General features: G+C 39.9%; 1 protein-coding gene across 1 annotated transcript in view; it reads right to left on the bottom strand.

Annotated features, from left to right (window-relative positions):
* The window catches only part of myo3b (myosin IIIB), a 78284-nt gene that overhangs the window by 17056 nt on the left and 36736 nt on the right, over nt 1–24492 (bottom strand). Inside the window, exons 24-33 of the mRNA XM_059342952.1 lie at nt 21621–21700; nt 19851–19871; nt 18610–18687; nt 16354–16559; nt 12404–12515; nt 12070–12232; nt 10104–10184; nt 8612–8708; nt 5970–6015; nt 4936–5059 (exon numbers count right to left, since the gene is read on the bottom strand). Coding sequence (XP_059198935.1) covers nt 4936–5059; nt 5970–6015; nt 8612–8708; nt 10104–10184; nt 12070–12232; nt 12404–12515; nt 16354–16559; nt 18610–18687; nt 19851–19871; nt 21621–21700 — 1008 coding nt within the window. The remainder of the gene's footprint in view (nt 1–4935; nt 5060–5969; nt 6016–8611; nt 8709–10103; nt 10185–12069; nt 12233–12403; nt 12516–16353; nt 16560–18609; nt 18688–19850; nt 19872–21620; nt 21701–24492) is intronic.

Below are 24492 nucleotides of genomic sequence, written 5' to 3'. Positions count from 1 at the left end.
TCCTGCAGATAATGCAAAAAAAAGAGTAGTTCCTGCATCTGTTTTCACTAATGCAACCAGAGGATGTAGTTACTTACAACCAATTTTTCACACTGAAATCAATCATTTCCACTGACAGCAGATTCGGAACTTTGACTCCTAAAGAAATGTTTGTGTGGAGGGAAAATCTCTGAACTTTGTGGAAGTAAATCATTTGTCACAGACTTAAAAACATGTAATTTATAAGTGTGACCTAGCATGAATAACAAGGAAAACGGGCCAAAATAGATGTAATATGCAAATGAGTGGCATTAAGCTTTCTCTCTCTCTGATCAGTGCTATCCTTTGTCATTCCATTTGATTAAAATTAAAATATATAAATCCATATTTTGTCAACAACAATAACAATCCCACAAGGTTTTGTGTTTGCAAAAACTTTGCCAAACTACATCAAATGAGTCAATCCACATGTGCGAATTTACAGAGAACTTGGAGTATCATTTTCCACCTAGATTTTACGTCTGAGGAGATTATTTTGTTGGAATTGTGATGATGAGTAGTTTGGAAGTACATCCTGTTAACTACTCCCACTGACATTAAGAGGATTACGTAGGTAGCGTCAGACAGAGGCAACTCCTTCCGTTAAGTTGAGTCTTTCCTATCCCTTCCAAATCTCTGCTGCCGCTACATCGAGCCTGTAATTTGCCTAAAACTGAAGGCATCCGGTTGAGACGCTGCGATATGTGGAGACAGACAGATCAATCAAAAGGCTGAGAGACAGCGAGAGGGTGGGAGCGTATTTGTCTAGAGAACATGGAGAGGGTGGATCATTTGTCTGGCAGATGCATGTTGATATGGGGATGTTGCTGCTGCTTTGAAGGTGTTGGTGGTGGTGGTGGGTTGTGGAGCAGCACCTGGTGGCTGCAAACCTTGTGGGAGGACATGTGGGAAGACGTTTAAGAGCTGAGGGAGGGAGCGAGAAGAGAGGAAAGTGAGATGTACTGGTGAGTGTGGGTTTGACCTCAGTGTGGGTAAAACAGCGTCTACATTTCCAATGAGCTCTCCCAGCTGCAGCTATAAAGCCCAGAGAGAGCTCCGGGCTACAAACAAAATCAATTCTTATTGACTGTACTATGTTATGCACCGAGGGGACACAACCATAACCGATAAGTCAACATGAACTTCAACTATTCTTCATACCCTTTTCATTTTTCTCTTTTCTCATCCCTTCAAACGACCAGGTTAACTATCTTCCGAGGCGCAGAGGTAATTGGTCTCTGTGTTGTGGCTCTACTTTATCGCCGTCTCTCTCTTGACATGTATGTTTACCACAACTATAATCTTCAAAAAGCCTGTTAACATAAGTAGCTCAGCTTTCATAAACCATAAAGTCAGCTCTGACTGATCCTCAGCACCATCCTGTTTACCACGCTGAGGAGCATAAGCAGCACTCTGATCATATCTGCTGCTTGCTAGCAAAGGCTTTCTTTCTGCACACGCCTCTGTGACTCATTTCCAAACATGTTGCATTAATATTCAGGTTCGGGAGACAGGTGACGAGTGGTGACATCGTCTTGAGCGCGCGGCTTACATGACTTCAATGTGTATGTGTAACTTTTTCACTGACAAAACACAGGAAATCAAAGGTTGGTGCAGGCAGACATCTGAGAGCGCCTGGAGTACAAAGTGCTTTAATGCTGTCTTTCCACTATAAAATGCAACACTGCGGGTATTTTGCTAAAGAGTGAGAATAGCTGCCTGCCTAATGTCAGATATACAGTAAAAACAGACATATATTCAGTGTTGGGGAGTAGTGAAGTACATGTAATAGACTACATTTTGAGGTAGCATGCTGGTAGTTCAACTGTATTCATATGTGCATAGTGATTCATATGTTGTGTCTAGCTAACTTCTAAATCTACAGGCAGTTTTCACCACAAAAGGTTCCTGTGAAGGCATGCACATACATGCATTCATTAGGCAGCCACCACCAAACACTGGACCTTTCACTTTTGTGTAGTGCATGTGCAAAAATGCAAGCATTGCTCAATGCTCAAACACTGACAGCATCATCATGAATAAACCTCCTGAAATTATTAACAAATGTTCAGAGTTTCTGCATGATATTTCAAAAGTCAGCTGGATAATTAGGTAATTCTGGTTTTACCTCCAACTGGACTCTAGTTTCAGCTGTCTGACTGATGGACATTTTATTGACAAAAAAAAGTAAAGCTGACATTTGTTGCACTTTCTCATGTATAGTCAGGTATTTTATGTTTTGGGTTTATGTATGATGTGTGAACAATTTGACACTTTTGCACTTAAATCAATTGAGCGACATTTTTTGCTGGTATGTATCTTTTTATTTCATTTTTTGTTGTTATTTCGATCACTTTTTTACACAATAGTTTGCACCATTTTCTCTTGTTAGCTTTAGTTAACCAAACTAGATTTCTAATTATGGTAGCTTTGTTGTAATTCTGCTTTCTCCAGTGTGAAGTAATTGGTAGCTTGAACAACAATGTTTTCAAAGTAGCTTCCCCAACACTGCATATATCCAGATCACCTCACTCTCTAATCTGCTTTGTTTCATACATTAAAGAAAAAATGGGCTGAGAATTACCCTAGGCTTTGTTAAATCACTTAGAAAAGACCCAACGTCCGTCAAACACATTGAGGGGTTCCAGGTCACGCCCCGGTGTTTTGGCATTAATGGGAGCAGAGTGTGTGCGTGTGTCTGGAGGGGTGGGGTAATTCGATTTCCATGGCTAATTTTCTGTTTTTCTCCACTGGTGTCCTGAAACACTCCAGGTCGAGCTCCAGCCCGAGAGAACCGATGCGATCACCAGAGGCGACAGCAGGATGAGACACAGGAAGGAGCCTGGTCTCCAAACATCTGGCAGGGCAAGGCTTCCATGACTCGCTCAACCTCGGGATGAAAAAAAGGGCCCTCAGATCTGCGGGGATCAAAGTGTGCCCTGGGTGCCTGAGCCACCGTGGCCTCCCTCAACATATTCAAATGGGGTTTCCTGAAAGAAGCCGGAGCCACAAGCAGACCTTGGAACATAAACGAGGCAGGCAAAGGGGCGACGATGAATACCTGAAAATCTGTGTGCTCTCCACACAAAATAAGCCCGTGGCAGGAGAGGAAGAGGATTTTCTTTTTGTCAGGACATTTAAATAGAATATAACTGAACTGTCAGATATGAAATGTTATTCATGTGCCCAAGGCTAATTTACTCAGTGCAGATTCAATTTACCTAATAACAAAAAGAAGTCTGGGAGTGTTTGACTTCAATAAATGATGCCAGTGAAACTAAACCAGAAAAGTTTTAGGTTGCATTAAATTAGTGGCTGGCGACCTGGAGGTCAAGACCCCCCACTGTGTCCCCCGATCACTGCAAAAAAAATCAACGGGAGTCTTTACAGTCTTATGTTCTTAAAACAAGTGAAACTATTTGCTAGTGCATTAGGAATATTTTTTTTTTCAATGTAAATTCATTTGTTTCAAGATTATACTGCAGCTATATCTGATTTCCTCTTTCTTGTTTGTAGACGGAGACTAATTTCTAGGAAAGTATCATTAAAACAGGTTTAAATTCTCTTTAATTATAGACTAAAATGTTTTTTCTACTCATGATCAAAGAGATGCTCTGGATACTTTCACCTCTTGGTGCCTTTCATTTAAATAATCATTAAAATAAGATAATCAAAGCAGATCATAATTCATTTTCACAATGAGGCAGCAGAGGTGGCACATAGACATTGCTCTGTCTTTAGAGGTTGCAAACAGCATAAAAGGTTATGAATCATTGTATTAGATGTTACAGCAGCACAAAGAAGATCATTGTGCTACATTTATTGGTTTAAAAGCTTCATGTTATACAGTGATGAAATAATCTAAATCCTGTATATTTTAGCTAATTTTAAGCAGGATGGATGCTAAATGCAAAAGAATGTGACTTTTACACATTGAATGAACGTTCCTAGCTCCTAATCTGAAACTGGATGAAATTACAAAGAAAATAATAAAAACAAGGGAATAATTTAGCTGTTATTTCAAACTGTTGTATCAGTGAAAGCTCCGGTGGTGCAGGACAAAACAACTTTTGAGCAAAATGCCCTCAAAACCACATTCACTGCAACATTTTCCTCCAAAATCACTATGGCATTATAAATTCATCAAACACCACCTCCCTTCAGCAGTAGTGATGCCTGGGAGCGGGGGTCACCTGTATGCAGCATTACCGAATTAGCCGCTATCTAACCCAGACCTGCTGTGGCGTGCTGACACTAATCCCGGGCCCGCTGGAGAGCCCTGTCTGTGTTACATTATCATGTCTAATCCCCGTAATCTCCCAGCCGAACCGCTAAACGCTATTTCACCTCCGTCTCTTACCTCATACCCCTCTAATAACATTAATGAAGGGCCGGGCCCCCATTACCCAGGCTACCCCAGTGGTGGGCTGGGTGACGGCCGTAATCGGAGGCCCCCTGCACAGCCACCCACTCAGCCTTCCAGGCAGCAGGAATTAATGTAATTCATCGCCTGGGGCAAAAAGCAAAGCAAACATATGTTCAACAAATCAGGGTTTGTGTATTTTCTTGTCACCGTTACTGTGCAGGTCTATTAGAGTCATTGATGAGATCCTTAGTGAAGGGCTCGCCGTGCGGCAGAATGAAAGCTTTGAAGTGCTCATGCCACTTCCAAAAGCCCCCCCACTTGCCACGAGACGTTTATGATGAGCTGACCTGGGTTATTAAAATACCGCAGAAATGATCACCCATAATGCTTCTCTCTTTTTGCTGTCAACAAAGAATGGCAGCAGAGGATTGGCTGGGATGAAAGGTTGAAAGGGGCCCCGTATTAAAAATGGCACTTTATCCATTAAGGCGGGATTTCTGCTGTCTCTTTGTGTAATTACCTGCACCCGCCAGCTCTGTGCTCGGGCTTACCTTGTTTACACTGCATGTCTCGCAGTCTAGCTGTCTCCCTGCAAGGCTTCGTTACACTGTCTTCTGCTCTGCCTTTGTCTCTCTTGATGTCTTTCACTTGTCTGTCTCGGCTGTCGAGGCCAACCTTGAAAGAGGAGGCGTAAAAAACACACCCAGAAGAGCAATGTCAATGAAAACAGCGGATAAATAGACACAAGTTAAAGCAAGCTCCGTAATGTGTTTTTCTTTTTTTCTTTTTTCAATTTAGTCATGTAGACACTGTATTCATTTATTTACAATTTACAATTTGGCACTCATATAACTCAAACCCATTAATGTGCTTTGCAATGTTAATCAAATGCTAATGCAATTGCATATCCCCCTTTACTAGCCCTACCTCCTAGCAAACAGCACCACACTGACTTAATTGTGAGGGTGAAAAACAGCTCATACAGGCTTCCTCTCATATTTAATTTTATCTTTGAATAAAAGAGCTATAGGAAAGTATTAATCTGCTTAACATTTCTAAGTACATCCTCCAAAGGATTTTGCTTTTTTAATCTTACATATGCTCAGCAGAGTTACTGGCAAAAACTGTACATTTTCCTCATTTCATCCTTTCAACATCAAATGGTGAGCAGCAAAAATTGGATCAGACTTCAAAGACTGTGATGTGCTCCAAGTCACGGAGTGGCTCTTCTATTTCACATATTGAATCCGAGCAGGATATCAAAGTGCTACCAAAGAACCTCAGGTCTTTACTAAAAAAGGGGTCTAACATCTGTAGAAAGAGGAGCGCAAAGACAAATCACCTCAGGGAAGAGCGAGCATTTATTCTCAGCCGTGAATTTCCAGCCTTTTGATTCTCTCGTTCCCGTACCACCCTGTCTTCTCCGCTGAGATGAAGGTTGGAGCAAGAGAACTCTTTTGTCTCAAGGACTCAAAAAATTCCCAAAGAATAATCTGGGTTAAAGCTGCTTTGTAGAGGAGCAGCATTTTACATACACGGCTAAAGTCAGGCATAAGAAAATGCTCATTGATATTCAGTTACTTACATTTTCTGTGTGTGTGTGATCCACATGTGCCTCTTTGTTGTTAGACCTGTGAAAGTGAGACACATTTTTAACTGAAATGAACATAAACACATATTGTAAGTATCCGGATTTGAATTGTTTCTGTCTCCTTGTTTACCGGCAAAAACATCTCTGGTTTATGATTATGCAATTTGCAGAGAGCGAGACAGAGACATGTTTCTGTGTGTGATCACGCATGTTGCATTATTTAAAAAAACAAACATCAAATGAGACAACATCTGCAAACACAATGCTGTATGCCAGTCGCAGTCATGCTTCAAGTCTGGAAAAACAAAATCTCATCCAGTTTGGACTTGGTGATGCAACTGGAGGCTCTGTTATTTGGATGCAAACACTGAATTCATGCGTGGCAGAGAGGAGGGATATCAAAAGGGAAAAGAACAGCATGTAGGTGAGAACATAGATCTTACAGGAGGAAAATGGGCCAGATCATGTCAAAATAAATCTATATGGAGAGATTCCAACACTGATTAAACAGAATTGTTAAGTGGAGGTTTGAAGTTTTTCTCACCAAGGAATATGATTGTAAACACGGAGAGAAAAATCCCAGATGACGCTCCGCTTGGTTTGAGTATACAACAAGCATAACATTTTCAGATGTGTAAATCTGGTATTTTGGAGTTTGAGGCTTTAGAGAGAGAAGCACAGTTGACCAAAAGTCGCCCAAGATATAAACGAGGTTTCTTATAAACATGACTTGGTTTAAGATAAGAACTAAAATGCAACACACGCGTATTTAGGGCTGGGCGATATGATGGTTTATATCATCAAAACATTATACAAAATGTAACTAAAATATATGCCATGCACATAATAAATGTATGTATTTTGCATTATCGTAAGGTTAAAAAAAAAAAAACAAGCAGCTAAACTGTGTTACGGCAAATATTTACATTATTATTATTATTAAACAATAGAGGTGCTACAGAATATAATAACCCAACACTAGGGGTGGGCGATATGGGCAAAGAAAAATATCTCAATTTTTATTTTTAAATTTTCCGAGAACGATAATCTGATGATATCCTTTGAAATGTGATTTCTTTACCTAAAAAAAAAAGCTGTTAAAATTCTTCTTGCTTATCAGGGCATCTATGGATGGACACAATGTTTCAGAACAACAGCTCTTGTTTATTTTCTTTAAACTAAAGCATTAAAGCATTCAAGAGACTCCCAGTTAAACCTCCATGTAGAGACATTTAATGGGTAAACACAAATTTGTTTTCTTTTTTTGATATAATAAATACTCAACGTAAAATTGCATATCGTCAAAACAATGTTAACGGTATTATCATAGACGATATATATCGCCCACCTCTACTCACACGTATTTGTCAACTTGTCCTCCAAACCATACGACCACAGACACTGTAAAACCCAATGTTGCTTGTTTGTCATTATAACTAATTTTTCTTTTTCAATACAACAAAAATTTGTGCAAAAAGTAATTTTAACCTAAAATATTGAGTCAAATAGCAATATTAATTTGCGTCAACTCCATTGTCTTTGTTGTCTTGACATAAAATTCTTTTGCAGCATGGACACTCATATATTTAAGTTGAAACAACAGGTTGGGTTTTACAGTGTAGGTTGTTTGTTTCTACCCTCAGATACAACCAATAGCAGAAAAGCAATACATCCTCACATCTGAAAAATAGCGGTCGCCGTTTTAAACGTGGTTAACTTTTACAAATGGTCGCAGTTATGTTAGGTGATGTAAAATGTGATGTAGCTATGCATAGAAGTTAAATTACATACTGTGTGTGACTTAAAATTTACTGCTGGTTTTACTTAAGACCCATCCATGACCCCTGCTGCCAACCCGAAGTCAACCTTTATTTTCATGCTTTACACTTTTGGCTAACGTTCTATTTAGTATAGCCACTAGAGGACACCGCCATAAATAAATATGTAAATATGGGTCGTGATAAGCTGATGCACATTAACATATGACATATGGGGTTGTGAGCACATTTGTATTTTCATTACCATAATTTTCTTTTAAGGAGCTCTTATACATAGAGAAAAATATCATTCTTCTTTCAGATTAATTTTAGTACATATTCTCAGCCCTTACATTCGGGAATCTGTAAAAACTGATATGTGTGGGTTGTGGTGCAGAGGAAAGTTAAACACAGAAATAAAAGCCGCCATCGACACCACGTGTGCTGCTGTTCAATCGGTGGCTGCTCTCTGCTTAGCACATACTTGCTTAATGACTGGCCTGCCCATATGCTGAGTAAACACAGAGTCTTCAGCTCGTACATCTGGAGACCAGTGCAGCGCCCTACCCCATTTGTGGTCAGACAAGTGTGCTATCTTGGTGGAAAGATATTTATTACGTTTATAAAACTAAAAAAGAGGTGGTGCTCAGGGAGGAGCTTTCTCCTCTGCTTGAAACAACAGTACATTACAGTGAAAGAGGAGCTAAAGATGAGTGACGGGTATGTGCGCCCTCCTGCTCAATAAACCATCTCTAATTGTCTCATTCTAGGACATATTGAAGCCTATTGTCAAGAAGAAACAATAAAGTCATAACAAAAATCAAAGCGCAGGAAAGCACTTTTTCAATGAGAACAGACCCTGAAGGACAAGAGGCTCACCCTGTGTGCTCCTCCTTGGTGGTCTTTCCTCCAGCCTCAGGGTGACATATGTGCCCCTTGGGTCGATGGTCCCGACGCACCCGATGGCCCCTGTAAGCTGCACAGGATATGAATGTCAGACAGAAAACCATTTTCCCTGTGATTCATCTAAACAACAGACTAGTGGGCCACTGATATCAAATGCAACTTCTGCAATTAACACAATTCTCAACAATTAATCACAGCACTAAAACAGCCTGTGAAATGTGTTTATCATTCATATGAGAAGTGTTGTGCAGCAGCGGGAAAACACTGTGTGACTATCGAGACATACTGGGCTCAGATGGATGGTAAATGGAGCCTGCTGACTTACTCCGTCAAACGGGCTTTGTGTTTTTCTTGTAAAATTATATGCGCAGGAAAATAAAGCTCAAGTACATTGTTGAGCCATGGTTCTATTTTGCATGGTCTAATCTGATCGATGGTGAGCATGTCCCCCAGGCCCCGCTGAGATCTGAGAAGCCACCAGGCTCATACATTTGAAAGGCATCTGTTTATTTTCAGAATGCAAATGCAGCCCACCTCAAAGGCTATAAGCTGCAGAGAACACACAATGTGAATGTGCTGGAGTGCTCCGCCGGGGGGCTGAGGCCCCACTTATGTCAGGTTCAGGTCCCCCCCCCCCAGCCCCCCCCCGCCTGAACCCCAGCGGCCACACACAAACACACTTCTCTAAAGAGAAAGACAGCGGCGGCAGAGAGGCTTTTCTCACACCAAAACCATGTTTACCCATTCTGCAGCGATATTTACAAGGGTTTTAATGGAGGACATTTACACAAGGTGTGCAGGCGACTGAGATGCTCCATGTGCCAGATGAGGGCAGCCCTTAGGAGAGCCGGGGGAAACAATGCCAAATCTCCTCCCCCTGCCCTCCTCTCTCCTGCCCCTTTTGGCACCCTCCCTTGTCCTCCAGTGAGAGGCTCCAAGGAGGGGGGGGGGGGGACCCGGGAAGGTTAATGTGCCCACTTTGATCTTCGTCAAGGCACACTGAGTAAGAATTAATTTACATTTCAGATGAAAAGGTTGACAGTATAAAAAGGCATCTTGTTTCTGGTATGTGAGAGCTGTGTAATAGGCCAGGAATTTGAGAGAGGAAGTCGTGAGGAAACAGAAGGGATAAGCCCCTCTCTTGCCTTTACTGGGAAAGAGATGAAAGGAAAAAAAGGATCTCAGTATGCACTGTTCTTCTGAAACATGGGGACCAAATGCTGCCCAAACTTTCAAAAGCTTTTCTTTATGCATTATTAATTAATTATTACTGTTTCGTAGGCCACTCATTGAGATCAAAAAGGTGTTTCACAAAGAAGTAAGGTTTTCAGGCCTTTATCCCTTTTTCCTTTTGAAAATGTATGAAAAAGTGGCGCCCATTTTCCACCGGACACATGAGGAATTCCAGAGGTCTGTACTTGAACATATGAAGAACTTCATATGTAAAATGTAAACATTTCTTTACCTGATTGAATGCGGACAGCGGCTTCTTCCCGTTCCTTTTTTATTTGCTTGAGGTTCTGCCGAGCAACATAGCCCCTCCAGGCTAGAGAAAGAGAGAAAGACAGTGTGTGTGTGAGTGTGTGTGTGTGTGTGTGTGTGTGTGTGTGTGTGTGTGTGTGTAAGACATTGCTGACCTGCCTCTGTGAAACAAAATAGACTCCCCATATTACACAAGATCCCACTTCAAAACACTGCTAAACCAGGTGGCAGAGGGATGGATCCCTTTGAACTCTCTGAGGTCTTATTGTCTGCTCTGAAGCATTGCTCTTAACCCTTGTAGGTCAAGCTGTGGTTATCAAACTCATCTCTTTTATGAAGACTCGCTGGCATATAATAGACTTGAGGTCATTAAGAAACCAACGGGCAGATTCACATCAGATTTGCACCTGTTTCGCTATTAAGTGATACAGAAATACATCAGGATTTTCACGTTCATTTGCATTTTTTAGTTTGAATAGACTGAATAATTATTTTCATCTGTTTACTGTTGGAACAGTAAAGTTTAGCTGCAGCAGCAGGTTGGAATACATCATCCCCAAAATGAGCATTTATATTTACTTATTTATTTATTGTTGTCTGCACTCAAAAAACACACAATCATGAAGGAAGAACAGTACAAGGCACAGATAAAAAAATGTGCAGGAAAGATCAAAAAGGCCAAAGGGCTTATAAGCGATCCACCCTCTTAAGTCTATAAATAACTATACTTTACTGAAATTACTTAGTTAGATTATCAAAAATCAATGATACAAAGGTGATTAGAACATCTTTAAGGATTTTTTGAGCTTGGTCTTAAATGTATTTAAAGAGGAACATGATCCGGATAGAGTTTTTATGTCATTCCACAGCATCGCACCTTGATAGACAAATGAGAATTTAGCAACAGAGGTCCTACAGAAAGGAATATGTTAGTCATTCTTTCTTCTTGTAAGATGTGCATGATAATGATTTAAACTCAAACTAACTATGGAAAAAATTAGGTAAAGATGCAGGAAGACAAATGACTTTATACATAAGAATGTATACTGTTTGATACTTATTGACCTCATAAATTGTAAGTAGATGCTGTTGTTTAAATAATGGTTTAGTTGGGGCTAAGTTGGTGCCATTTCTTACAAAGGATTTCTGAAATATATGGATTGCTTGTAAATAAGAATGGTAAGTGCTCGTCCAAATTATATTACAGTAAGAGATGTAAGCATAAATTAAACTGTAATACAATGTTAGAAGTGTGTTCTTTTTCAAATGGTGTTTAACCCTTTTTATAATACCCAATTTTGAAACCTTCTTACAAACAAATTCACAAGGATTCTTAACCAATTACTCATCCTGTGTTACCTTGAATTCATGAAGAAAATTTCGTTTTTCTCCAGTCCAAAAACAGAAAAAAAATCTTTTAAGTAAATGGGGGGCCACGATGGACAACAGCAAAACTATATAAAAACCACCAGTCTGTAAACACTCACACAACTCATGCAGTATAATCCAAGTCAAATTTTTCCAATTTGCCGTTTGCTCACGACTTCATATAACATATACATATTACGATCTGCTGAATCCCTCTCAATTTTCATTTTTTGGATAAAAGCGTCTGTTGAATGACCTTATAGATATTTACTAAAACCTTACTATTTAAAATACTTACAGTAAATTACTTTAATAGTAGGATTTTGCATACAACTTAATGTATTAAACTTGGATTATACTGCACGAGTTGGAAACAGATGTTTTGATATAGTTTTGATGCTAAATGTGGCCCCCTTTAACTTCAGATCATCAAGGATTTACTCCATTTTCAGATTCTCTGTTTCAGGTGGGGGCATGCAAGAAAAATAAAGTTTTCTCCATGAATACGAAGTGAAGTGGGTGAGTAATTGATGTAGAAATGATCATTTTGGTGTTAAAGAATACCTAAAATAGCTGCATACCTGACTGAATGATGACGGCGCCATGGTTTCTCTTCTGCTTTGCTTTTCGGTAACGTCGGGCACCCAGCCAGCCTTTAGTATAAGCTTGAATCACCACCACCCGAGCCATCACCTCCCTCAGCAGCAGGTTCAGCTGCTCCACATGGTAGTACTTCAGAAAAACCTGACAGGATGTTTAGCCCAGGTTAGAATATCAAACTGTCTCAGTCGAGATCTCTGTATTGTTGTTTCTATATATGGTTTATGTTGGATGTTGAAGAGATTTTATGTAAACTATATAATACAAATGCAGAATTCTTTATTGTTTCATTTATTGGTGTAATAATCACATTACCTTTGTCCTTCCCAGCACCCAGGCTTCAAGTTTGGCCCGTTCCAGTATAGCTGCAACATTCTCTTTACTGGTCTCAGGCATCTGGTGAGCCCGAAATGCAAGGTAGTAATATCTAGGAGAGCAGACAGAGGGGAAAACAATTAAATATGTCATCTAATGTAGTTAAAGCTCTTCAGAAGCAGAGTCAATTCATGGCAGATATGGTATTATAAGATTTAGTGATCATAGCATAATAAAAGTGAACAAAAAATTAATTACCAAAGATAATATTTGGAAAAAATATTCTCATAGTGAGCCGTAAAACACAGAGCCACAGTGTTGGGATAGAAAAAAAGGTCCTACACTGAGAAAAAGAAGAGCAACGATTGTCAATAGTGGATTACTGTTGTTTTTTTATTTTTTAAATCTGACATTTTGGGAGATACGTTTATTAGCTTTCTTGCCTGGAGTTAGATGTGAAGATTGATACCATTCTCATGTCTGTCTGGCAAATATTAGGCTACAGCCAGACGCCTGTTAACTCAGCTTGGAATAAAGACTGGCAACAGAAGGAAATGGTTAGCCTGCCTCTGTCTAAAGGTAACAAAATCTGCCTGCTAGCACCTCTTAAGTTACTCATTAGAATGCTACATGTTGTTTGCTTAAAACACACAAAAATAATAAGTATAAAACAGACAAGCTGCTGGCTGCAGCATCATATTTAGAGGTGAGAGTGGTAGGTGGACAAACTGTTCCTCTCAACTTTACCCTACTACTTTCTTTATGTATTATTGTGTTAATTTAGTGTTAACTTTGAATTTAGGATTCTGTACAAGTTAATAATCCAAAGGTAATCTCCAAGTATTTTGGTCACACAGAGGTCCTGATACAACAGGCCGATGGTTTGGCTGTCGGCCAATGTCGTGCCATCTGTAAACATCTGTGGCCCTAATTTTGGGGTGTGTCTCTTCACCGTCGGCGCTAGTCACCCCTCGCTGGTTTCATTTCAGCAAACTGAGTGCATTGAAGCAGCAGCTAAGTCTGTCGGTTAAAGAAATCACTCTGAGAAGAACAGGGGAGAGCAAGCAAATGACTAAATCCAAAAGTCTTCTCATTTTTTATCCTTATTTTCATTTGATCAATCAAATACACAAATATTTCCACATGACATGGCCATGTGTAAAAAAGCAACTGAAGATGGGGCGATAGTGGTGTAAAAATGGCAGGGAAATGCTGTGTTTCACCTATGTATCATAAGTTTGTAAAGCCACAGTCCTAGGTCTTTCGGTTTCCCGTTTTTAACATAGACTGTATATAAATAATGGACGTAGTGGCCGTGATATCACCCATTGGTTTGTGGACTGCCCGTTCGAAGCTTCCAGTTCAGCGTTACACTTGTTGCCATCTTGATTCCAATACGGAAAGCAGACCATATCTGGACTGTGGAGGAGCGAGAGGGATCTGACAACACTGACTACAGCCTCTCTACACCTCAACCTGACTGAGAGAAGTCACGGCTAATTCATGTTAGCATTAACTTGAGCATTAACTGGGATGTTAATTTTGGCTAGCAAAAAAACAAAACAAATCGTATGTTACTGACCTCAGAAAAATGAACAGCGACTCCTTGGAGTGTCTGTTAGTCCAACCAAACGCTGAACAAGACATTTTCAATGAGCAAAATTTCATTAAGTGAAAATACATTGAAAAGGTCAAAGTTATGAGACCAAACCGGTAAACGTCCTTTTTTATATCCATATAACGTTATTGCCTTGTTAGCCACCTATCAATCAAAAGTAGCCACGCCCCAAATCATATGATTCCTTTTCTTCTATTTTCTTCTAAATGGGGCCATTATTTGAACTATTAACATGAAATTGTCTTGAAGAAGATTTTTTACTAGCGATTGAGAGCATAGCGTTGTCCTAAAAAATTTTCTGAGGTAATAAATCAAGTGAGAAGTTTTCTCATTTTGCATTGAAATTAATGGACAGAAATGTTTTTGCAGCCACACTCAGCGACCCCTGCTGGAATTTTCGTTAGAATGCAGCTTAAGGCGCTTCCTGGTTTATCTCCCTGTTCAGACCCGGAGGTTGCCGCCTGGTTTTTAATGACAAATACAGTCTACCACCACCTGTTGGTAGGGGGAGTTAGTTCCTTTCAGGCGGGTGCAGAACATACGTGCCATTTGGCCAATGGCTGTATTTTTTTTGCGGTGTTCAAGTGCAACGGGAGGTAACGCCTCCATTGCTGCCAGTTCTTTGATGTCAGTTTGGTGTTTTGGGGCCTTAAGTGACTACAAACATGTCGCTCTGCTTCAATCACTAACAACAGTTTAAAGTAATTTAATCCAACAGTTGTCAAGAAGAGAGACTAGGAATCTCTCTATCTTTTCTACACAACTACTAGAATCATCATCATAGCTGGAAAATGGCCTGCTCAGTCAAAGCAGAAAAATGAGCCTGACCGAGACATGAGTCTTCAACAGAGGCCCTTTGTTGGAGCTCTTTTGAATGGATCATCGTCTCTTATTTCAGTGGCCACAGAAGATGCCCATCAGCCGGAGCCTATCAGTGTTCATCAGCTCCACTGCATGTTTATCGCTCACATTGTCTGGATCCGTCCACTGATCCTCTTGTTGTAGTTTACAAAATACCAGCATAGGACAAAGTGGCTCTAACTGTTTGCTCAGGGACATCAAGGCTCCAAAACGACTGGTTCATCTCTTGTGTTCTGGCATTGGTCAAAAAGAAGAACAACAACAAGAAGAAAAACTTCTTTGAACTCCCCTCCCCGCCTCAGTCTACAGCCTTTCATTCTAATTCCTGTTGATACCTGTTATTTCTTTGATGGTAAATACAAAGCACTGCTTGGCAACATCAGACGAGCCTTTGATATGAGAGCACAAATTTAAATCAGTTTTCACTAAAAGTGCAGTTTAGCCGCTCAGGTCTGTCTGTATGACTTCTGCCTGGCTCAGGTAGGATCATATGGATTCAATAGCGAGGTTAAAATGTAGTCTGAAGTGGTAATACACCCTCTCATTCACACACACTTCATGCACAGGCGTTTTAGACAAAACAGAAACATAATCAGCCAGCTTTTTGACGCTTCTCCAATAATCATATTCTTTTGGGTCCAAAACTAGGACACTCAGGAAAAAAAACATGTGGTCATTCAAAGTTTTACGTCACCAAAATTAAGCAACATTTTTAAAGCTTCCCTAAAGCAGTGAGACCATCCAGCCATCTCAAAGTTTTTATTTCCCTACAGGCAACAAGCCCAAGTTAATTAAATTTGATATCATCTTAAAGCCTCTACATTAGAGGTGGGTAGAATTTTTTCAAAGGAGAATTGATCAAACATAAGTTTCCTTGCATTTTCCCACAGACTCATCTTAAGTATTTGTATTTTTTCCTTAACAGGACCGGGGAAGTGGGGTTGGACATTAGAACAGGAGTGTGTATCGCTTATTACCAGTTATCATGTCCTGTCCCATATTTTTAAAAACAAAAACAACAGCCTTACGTAAAGCCCCCCTAATGATGAATCTTGTTTTAATTGTGTTCTAATGTAATACCAATGGGACATGTAGACTACATTTGAGCTTTTCCAGGTCACTGAGTTAAAGAACAAACTCTTTATGAATAGTAAAAGGAAATCCATTAAAATGCATCACCCCTTATAATCACAGTTCCTCCCTGTTTGAATTTTATCCATATTTTCCAGACTGGAGTATCCACCCAGTTAAAAGAGCTGTAGGATTTTGTCTTGCACTATCACTAATGACTGCCAATTAGTCAGCCTCATGCTCTGCTCAACTTGTACCCCTATCTAATTAAAGAACCCGTGTTTTTGTGTGATGCAGAGCACGGCTTGCTTGTTCTTCACTATCTCTGGGGTTGTGTCGGTGCTCCACATGTGTGCGTGCTGCAGAATGTAGGTGCTACCTGTCTCGACGACGCTCTTACCTGCTGACAAACTCTTCAAACAGGATGCGGTGGGAGTAGCCCTGCCGACGGATGCTCACTGTCTCCAGGATCCCAGTGTAGCGCAGCTGCACCATCACCCTCTCCTTGAAGAAGCGCAGTGCCTGCCTGTCGTCATTGGGTTTGATGCAGCGCACAAAGTGCGGCTGTCCCACCACCATCTTAGACAGCAGGTCCATTAGGGAGTACTGCAGACGCACAATGAGATAACAATAATCAGTGGGCAGAAAGGAAGCAAGAAAAAAGAGCAGTCATCATATGAATTTACATCATCACAGTCTGAATTATAAAGATTTGCACTTCAACTTCAAGAGTTAGGAACTTTTTCCAGGCAAACCTGTGATTGATAACAGAATACAAGCTAAATAGAAATTAACAGTATTAATCAGTCGAGATCTGACAGACATTTTTCATTGTCATATTACAAACATAAATAAATGAATAAGCAGGATTTAAAAAAAAAATCCAAATCTTTCAAATCTACTATGCAATGCATTTACAAACTGATTGTTTAAATCTGCATATATAATAAGTATTTATGCCTTGGGGGCAGAGGAGCAAATATATATTATCATATCAACATATCATCACCATCTAAAGTCCTTAAAGGCATACTATGTAGGAATTACCGCAATGCAACATTCAAACTTGGCCCCTCCTCCCCGGCTCAACAAAAGTAAAAGCAAACCTCAGATTCTGTCAGATTTTGGAGCTTTGACCATTTCACCTCACTACATTTGCAGTGTCCGCCATTTTTGGATCAAACACAGTAAAAAATAATAATAAAAGATATAATACAGGCAGAGGGTTGGGTCTCTACATATCACCACATACACCATCACACACACACACACTAGTGCATGGGGTCGGCAACCTTTACTAACAAAAGAGCCACTGCTCGCCAAAAAAAGAGAACTCATGTCGTAATGGAGCCACAAACCTTATTTTCAGCCTTACAATGAAAATAAAACAGCCTACTAAATCTAAATTAGCCTACCAGCATCACTAATAGGTCATAATGAGCATTTCTTAATATGAATTTGTCAGAATGCAGCAACTCTAAACTAGACTTGAAGTTGGCAATATTTAGAGTTTAAGGCGCCTGGCTGTAGACTTTCGTAAGCAGTTTTGTTGACTAAACATTTTTTTATGTCATAAATAAGAATGTTGACACATTTTGACAACTGAAGAATACAAATTGCGTTGGGCCTGCACCAATGATATATGAACCTTAAAATGTAAAGAAATAACATTTCAAATAATTATCATGTCACAGCCACAGGGAGCCACTGCAAATGGCCGGAAAAGCCACATGTGGCTCTGGAGCCTCAGGTTGCCTTTCCCCTGCTCTAGTGGGTCATAAGGCTTCTCCAGACTGGGGACGTGCAATCGACTGGAGGTATTACCTTGAATATGGCGAAGTGCCTCATACATCCCCACTTCAATAAATGTGAACTATCCTTTAAAATAGTGATTTCTGAAAAATTGGGGAACAGATCGTTTGAGGCGTTTGTGACGATTAATGGTCGTTAAGAATTTGGTCGATCATGTGGAGTTTTTAATCATTCTGTGTATTTTTTAATTTTATCTCTGACTGCATATCAGTATTCACTGAACTGAAACATGGCCAAGTGTTCAGTTCTGCGGCCGCAGGTGAATAAGCCAATGAGCTGAGAATTAAGTTGGATAAGGCTACAGTTTGCAAACTGACAATTACAAACAATTACAAAACACAGAAATACAAGAGTATTAATTTGAGCAAAACTATCTGTATCAAACCTTGCTAGCATGAATTACTAGATATAATTTTATCTAAAACTTATTTAAACACAAAACACATTTAAATATGCATGATTAGTGTGAAAACTAACCTAATGCCTCTTTGGGGGCTAAAACATAAAACACTGAACTCCTTGCTGTTATCTTTACAGTATCACCTCAGTTAAGTTCATTTTATGATAGACAGGAAATCTCTTTTCGTCCTTTCAAAATAAAAGCGTCCATTATCAAAACAGGCTTTTGCATAGTACTGTATATATATCTTTTATTTTGCCCATGTATGCAGCGATTAATCGATTAATTGATCGTTAACGTTCTAGATAATCGAGTTGGCAGGTTTTCTCCAAACGCCCATCCCTAGTGGCAATACAACAGTTGAGCACTGAAAAGAAAAGTTCATAACATGTTCAAACTGTTCGTTGTTGTTGAACAGTTAAGCAGCATAAAAGAGACACCTACACGGAAATAGGAGGCGACAGTCTGTCTCCTCATGTTGGTGGTTTCTTCTGGGTGACGCATCATCTCCATGGTGTCCACCTGAACACAAACATTCACAATGAACACGCTGCATTGATAAACAGGCCAGACTCAAGTCTAAAAGCAGCAGATTAGAATAAGATGCAGTTTGTTTGCAACCTGACACCCTCTGTAGGCTCTGTAGAGATAAAGGTATTATTACAGCAGGTCTCCTTCCTCTAAATGGGCCAGTTGGGGATACACAGCTGTACTAACTGTGCCGTCTGTATAACATAGCCCCATAAACACTTAAAGCTAACAATCTAGAGAATAATTCTGCACTGCTGTGGGGCATGGGAAAATTGCAGAGCATTCTGAGTAATGAGACCAGCCGTCACCAAGCAGACAGTCATCCCGACGACGACGGATTAACGAGGACACAATATAAGCTTTCTAATGGCCTCCGCAGTTCATGGCTTCATCAAAATTAATGATGCAATAGATATTTTATGGTAAGTCTACGTAGCAAAGTGCATATCTTAATTCTTTATTCCATCCTACTGCAGAGAAAGAAAGGTACGTCAAACGTTCTGAGTTACATGAAGAGAGGAATCGAAAGCTTTGACACTTTGCTATTTTGAAAGCAGATCACACAGAAACGGTTATCTAGGACTCACTTCGACTATTCTAACAACCGTCACACTGCTTTAATCTGGCCGTACTTCTAACTTTTTAAGTGTCAGTCAGTTTCTGTCACTTTTTACCCGACTCTGATTGAGAACATGACGGCATACATTTTACATCAATCACATTAAGAAGCCCTTTCTTGTTCAAGAATAACGGAGTAGGTGCTGAGGGGAAGTTCAACAAAGTTTCTCCACAATGTTCTTGGCCTGTTTGTGCTCCACATTAAGTATTTCTATAATCTGAAAGGATACATCACAGAGAATTTGTTTACATTAACAACACAGAATTGTGGCTGCATGGAAAAAAATACTTCAAAAGAAATGATTTACATTTTCCAAACGTAGGCTGTGATTGATGTCAGAGGAGTGTCGCCGCACACAATTCAAAGTTAGTGAAACACAGTTAAAGCTTCAGCTTGGGTAACAATGATGATCAGCTGATTTCAGTGAATTATGTATTTTCAAAGACTGTTTGCAATTTGGTACTACTATGATTCAGTCACATAGTTAAACTTGTTATTGTTATTATTCTTACTACTATTTCAGCAGAAGTCTTACCTTCAATAGGTATTTGGGAGACTGAGAGTACAGCATGTCGTCGAATTACATGCAAATAAAGGAAGAGAGAAGTGTAGACAAGAAGCTGAAATTCACCTTTAAGGGGTTTTTACATTGTAAATCATAATGTGAATTATTTTCATTTTTTAACAAAAGCCCACTAAAATAATTCCAGTGGACAAAAATACTTTAAATACAAGACAAAACAGACACTTATCGTTACTGTACTTGCACCATACAATGTTGGTTAAAGCAATCCTGTAGATGCTTAATTAAGGATACTTAAAATACTATAAAAGTTTAACACTTAGTATAGAGTATACTAACACTTAGAGTATAAGATAAAAAACTATAAAAATACACAGAATAAAATGAAGAGTACAGTACTGGATGCAAGTGTAGCCAGTAGTGCAGCATAGCTGAGGAGTTATCTTATCAGACATTATGATTTGACCGAATGTTTCCCCTTAAATAAAGTAAAACAGACGCAGTGAAAGAAAACTGTAGGAGTGCGAGTCTTAGAGGGAGAAAGGCAGAAGACCTGCTTTCAAGAAACTTTCTGGCTAACCTTCTAACTTGTGCTTCTAACAGTGTAGTGTGTGTGGCACCATAACAAAAGCCGTCAAAGAAACTCTGCATGAAGAACCTCAGTATGAACATGATTGAGAAACTATTAGAGATGTTCCAATACCATTTCCTTCCTGATACTGATGATGAGTCCTAAACTTGCTTATCCATTGACACAAAGTACTGATCCGCTACCAGTGTGTTAAAATATCTATATATATATTTTTTACTTATTTTCAACAGCAGTATACTACTAACCCTGTATGAATCTGATATTACAATTATTGTTGTATGACCTGGCTCTCATTAAATCCTTTTGTAAAACACTAACAAATGCATACACAGAATGAACGCCATAGGACCTTCTTTTACTATATACTATCTAAATCTAGGAATAAATATCAATGCCTTTAATAAACTGTTAAAGGGCAGCTACAATTGAGTAAAAATTGGTAGTAGTGAAACAGCAACATAAAAACTAAATCAATTTAGGAATATCAAACTGTGTTTGGATGGAAAAGAAGAGAGATGGCTCACTCATTAGCTTCTTCCATCATTGATTTGGGATGCAGGGAAGTATTTTATGAAACTGATGATGGAAGTAGCTAACGTTTGAGCCCTCTTGCTTCTTTCTCCGCAGGATGTACGGATCGGGTAGCTAGTGACACAAGTTGCTATTGTTCCTGCGTAGCAAAAAATATGAAATTGTAATATCGGATCGGTGAGTAGCATAACATACTTGTGACACTACTTCTAGCATTTTAGTTTGTATTGGAGGCTTTTTCCAACACTTCTATTGTTATCGGAACAACAATATGGATGCAAACATTTTCAGTGTACGTCTTAGTAAACCCTTTGAGTGTTGCTACACGAAGAATTATCGTAGAATATTAGACTCATGAAACTTGCTGGCCTCTTATCGAAGTATGTTTTTCTCCCATACTTTAGTGCCCATTAACAACAAAACAACAATAGTTAGTCAGTCTGAAAACTACTTTTATGCCGTAGACACCGAATGCCAGATGGCGATCCTGCATCACCACAAGCAAGACAGCAAACATAACAGGGTAGTCAATTAATGTGGCTATGCTTCACAGCACAAATTTTACTGGGTTTCTTATGGTGCAATGCCTGTAAGCAACAAATAAAAAAACATTATGTTCTCAGATGTGATGATTTGTGCTACAGGAGCACCAGCCTCACCTTGGTGCGTCCTGAACCGAGTTGCGGCGGCAAAGATCTGGAGGCAGCTGTGATCCGGGCTCTGGACGTCGCCAGGTTTCCTGTTCAAAACCAAACCAAGAAAACAGTTATGAGTGTTCCCATCAGGTCATAATCTAAATAAATAAAAAACAGTTGTGTGAAATGCAAGGAAGAAATTATTATTAAGAGTGAACGGTCAAACAACGAGATACAGTTAACACTTTGGGGTGATATTCTTTTTTATCATACATGCACAGGGGTAAAAAGTGAACAGCCTCACTACTATGTTAACATTAGTGTTCATACTGCAGCAAAGTATAAAAGACAGTTCAGAGGGATCCTAAATCTGAGCTGAATCCCTTGGACTCAGGAGTGCAGCTGCATGCACAGCAGTCCAACAGCCCCACACACAGCGGAAAGGATATGAACATAGCATATGCAAGACAGTCTGAACATTTCAAAGTTTCTGCACAAGATGTCCAAATGTTTTCTCTGGCTATATCTTCAGAGGCTAAACTGTGATTAATAGCAGTGAAAGAAGCCTTTGAAGCAGGATTGGTGACATCAAAGTCCTAATCCATGGGTGGCAGGATTTTTATAATGAGTGGGAAGTATCTTAACACATTTCAAAGGGTTTACTCCATGAATAAACAATAGCTGCACAGATGTGCCACACACACCTTTAGAAAAATACGTCTGCAGACACAGGAGGCAGCATTACTGAAGCAGCCGTGTATGGCAAGGAGGAAAACCTTTGTAAGTTTTTTAAGATAAAGCTGAAGTGACAGGCCAACAATTGTTCTAGATTTTCTACCGCACACAGCCGAACTTCTAAAATGCAAATGTGCAGTCGGCTTCTGCTATATGATTTCAAGACTCGCGTCAGTTGTTGAGGACATGGTCTGACAACGAGCCAGGAACTTAAACACTGGATCAGCGCCTGCCTTTCTCCTAGGACTCTGCACTATCAAGTGTGTATTAGAAGCATCAATCAAACACTGGAGAGATCAAAATCAATTTATGATGGATTAATTAACAGCCAGACCACTTCTAACTTTAGACAAAGAACGTCCTACTTGTGCCAAAGGTTTTAAAGTGAGCCAAAGCAATGTGGCGTCTCATGGGACAAACGCACACACAAACACGCACACATTGCTGTAGTCAAAACAAGCCAAAACATATGATGTGAGAGAACTTCAAAAGGACTCAAACAGTCTTTTAAGCTAGTGATGATACTGCTTTTAGCATTTGACAGTTATCTGTTCATTTTTATTTATTTATTGACTCATTTATTCCACCATTAATACATTTTGCATTCAGTAAACAAACTAAATGCAAGATATTCTGTCACATTAAAATATGCACTTTTATACTTGTTAATAATGTGCTTGAGAGAGTATCCACAGGTTCTAAATCTCAAGCTAAAAATAGAAGAAAGGAAAGTGTAAAATATGATAACATGGAAATGTGAGCAGTTAATTGCTCATTATGAACACATGTTTGTGAGAGGGCCTTGTGTTTAGGATCACGGAGACAGATTTTACATCCTCAAACGCCCCTTCGGCACAATCAACACAAAAAAAATACACACAAAAAAAGTATGATCTTTGAGAACAGGAGCCGTTAAACTGTGTCGGGTATATTACCAGCACACAGGCAGGGAGGGCCCCGCTCCAATTAGCCCAGAGTAAAGCTGGATGGATTAATTGGAGTGGGTCTTGTGCAAATGAAGTGCGCTCTCTCCTCTCCCCATTAGTGCTGCTGGGCCAGATCATCTGAGCACATTTGTCATGATGAATTAGCGGCTGCGAGTGGAACGGGCTCATGGAGTGTCACTGTGCTTTCACGCCTCTCACTTCCATGACACCATCAAGGGGAGATGAAGGGGCTGCGCCGCGATGAGAGAAACTATGACAGTTGTACCTAAGCCTTGCAAATGGACACTCACTGCTTTCTTCATGTATTCCTTGGCGGGTCGTATTAATTCATTCTTCTGGCGGGTTTCATTCCCCCTCCTGACTACATGATTAGAGCATGGGTTAATAGTCAGTATCCTCAAAGATTTCCGTCTCCTGAGACATGAAACCAAGGGAACACCTGTGATGTCCGGCCTGTAAGAAGACCTTCTAATTTAGATACAGTGGGGAACTTGTCTAATGATGTGGATTATAATTATTCAAACACAGAGACGAGCAAGAAAAAGGAAGACTTGTTCTTTGACAGCGGAAGAAGGCCACATAAGTTTTTAGTTATAGCTCGAGGCGTTTTTTTTTACTTTTGTCCGTGCACTGAAATAGACATATGGTGGGAATAAACTACAAGAAAAGAAGGAATATTAGAGCTAAATAATTAAAAGAGGAGCAGGTGAGGGGAATATTTCCCATCAGGTCATTCATTCTTGAGAAACAGGCGGTGGAGGAGCGTCCCACTGATCGTTTCTGCTTCACGCATGTTGCTCTTGGCATGGACTTCCAGGACAAACACAGAGTGAGGCAGAGCAGTGTGTGGGGAGGGGGGTAGGGGGGGCAGAAAGAGAAAAAGCCTTCCTTGGCATCTGTGCGTTCACTTTGAAAATTAAGCCCAGCAAGAATCCTGTAGGAAAAAAAAAGCTCAAGCTGGCAGTTGTATTGGGGTTCTATTGACAAGAATAGTCAATGTGCTTGGGATTAAAAAGCAATCCCGCGTTCAATATGACACCTCCCTACATGCTTTTATGAGTGCCAGTGTGCGCCTTGTACTTCAGAAGCTGTGGATCGAGCTGTCGACACGGGGGACAATCAAAGTTGTAAGAGAGAGCAGCCTTCCCGAGCTGAGTGAGCAGAGGCTTGCTGGATATCTCCGCCGCTCTCCCGCTCTCTTTTTGAAAACATGT

Source organism: Centropristis striata, chromosome 10, assembly GCF_030273125.1.
Source record: "Centropristis striata isolate RG_2023a ecotype Rhode Island chromosome 10, C.striata_1.0, whole genome shotgun sequence".
NCBI classification, from domain to species: domain Eukaryota; kingdom Metazoa; phylum Chordata; class Actinopteri; order Perciformes; family Serranidae; genus Centropristis; species Centropristis striata.
The sequence above is the reverse complement of the archived record's forward strand: the minus strand, read 5'-3'. Positions and strand labels throughout refer to the sequence as shown.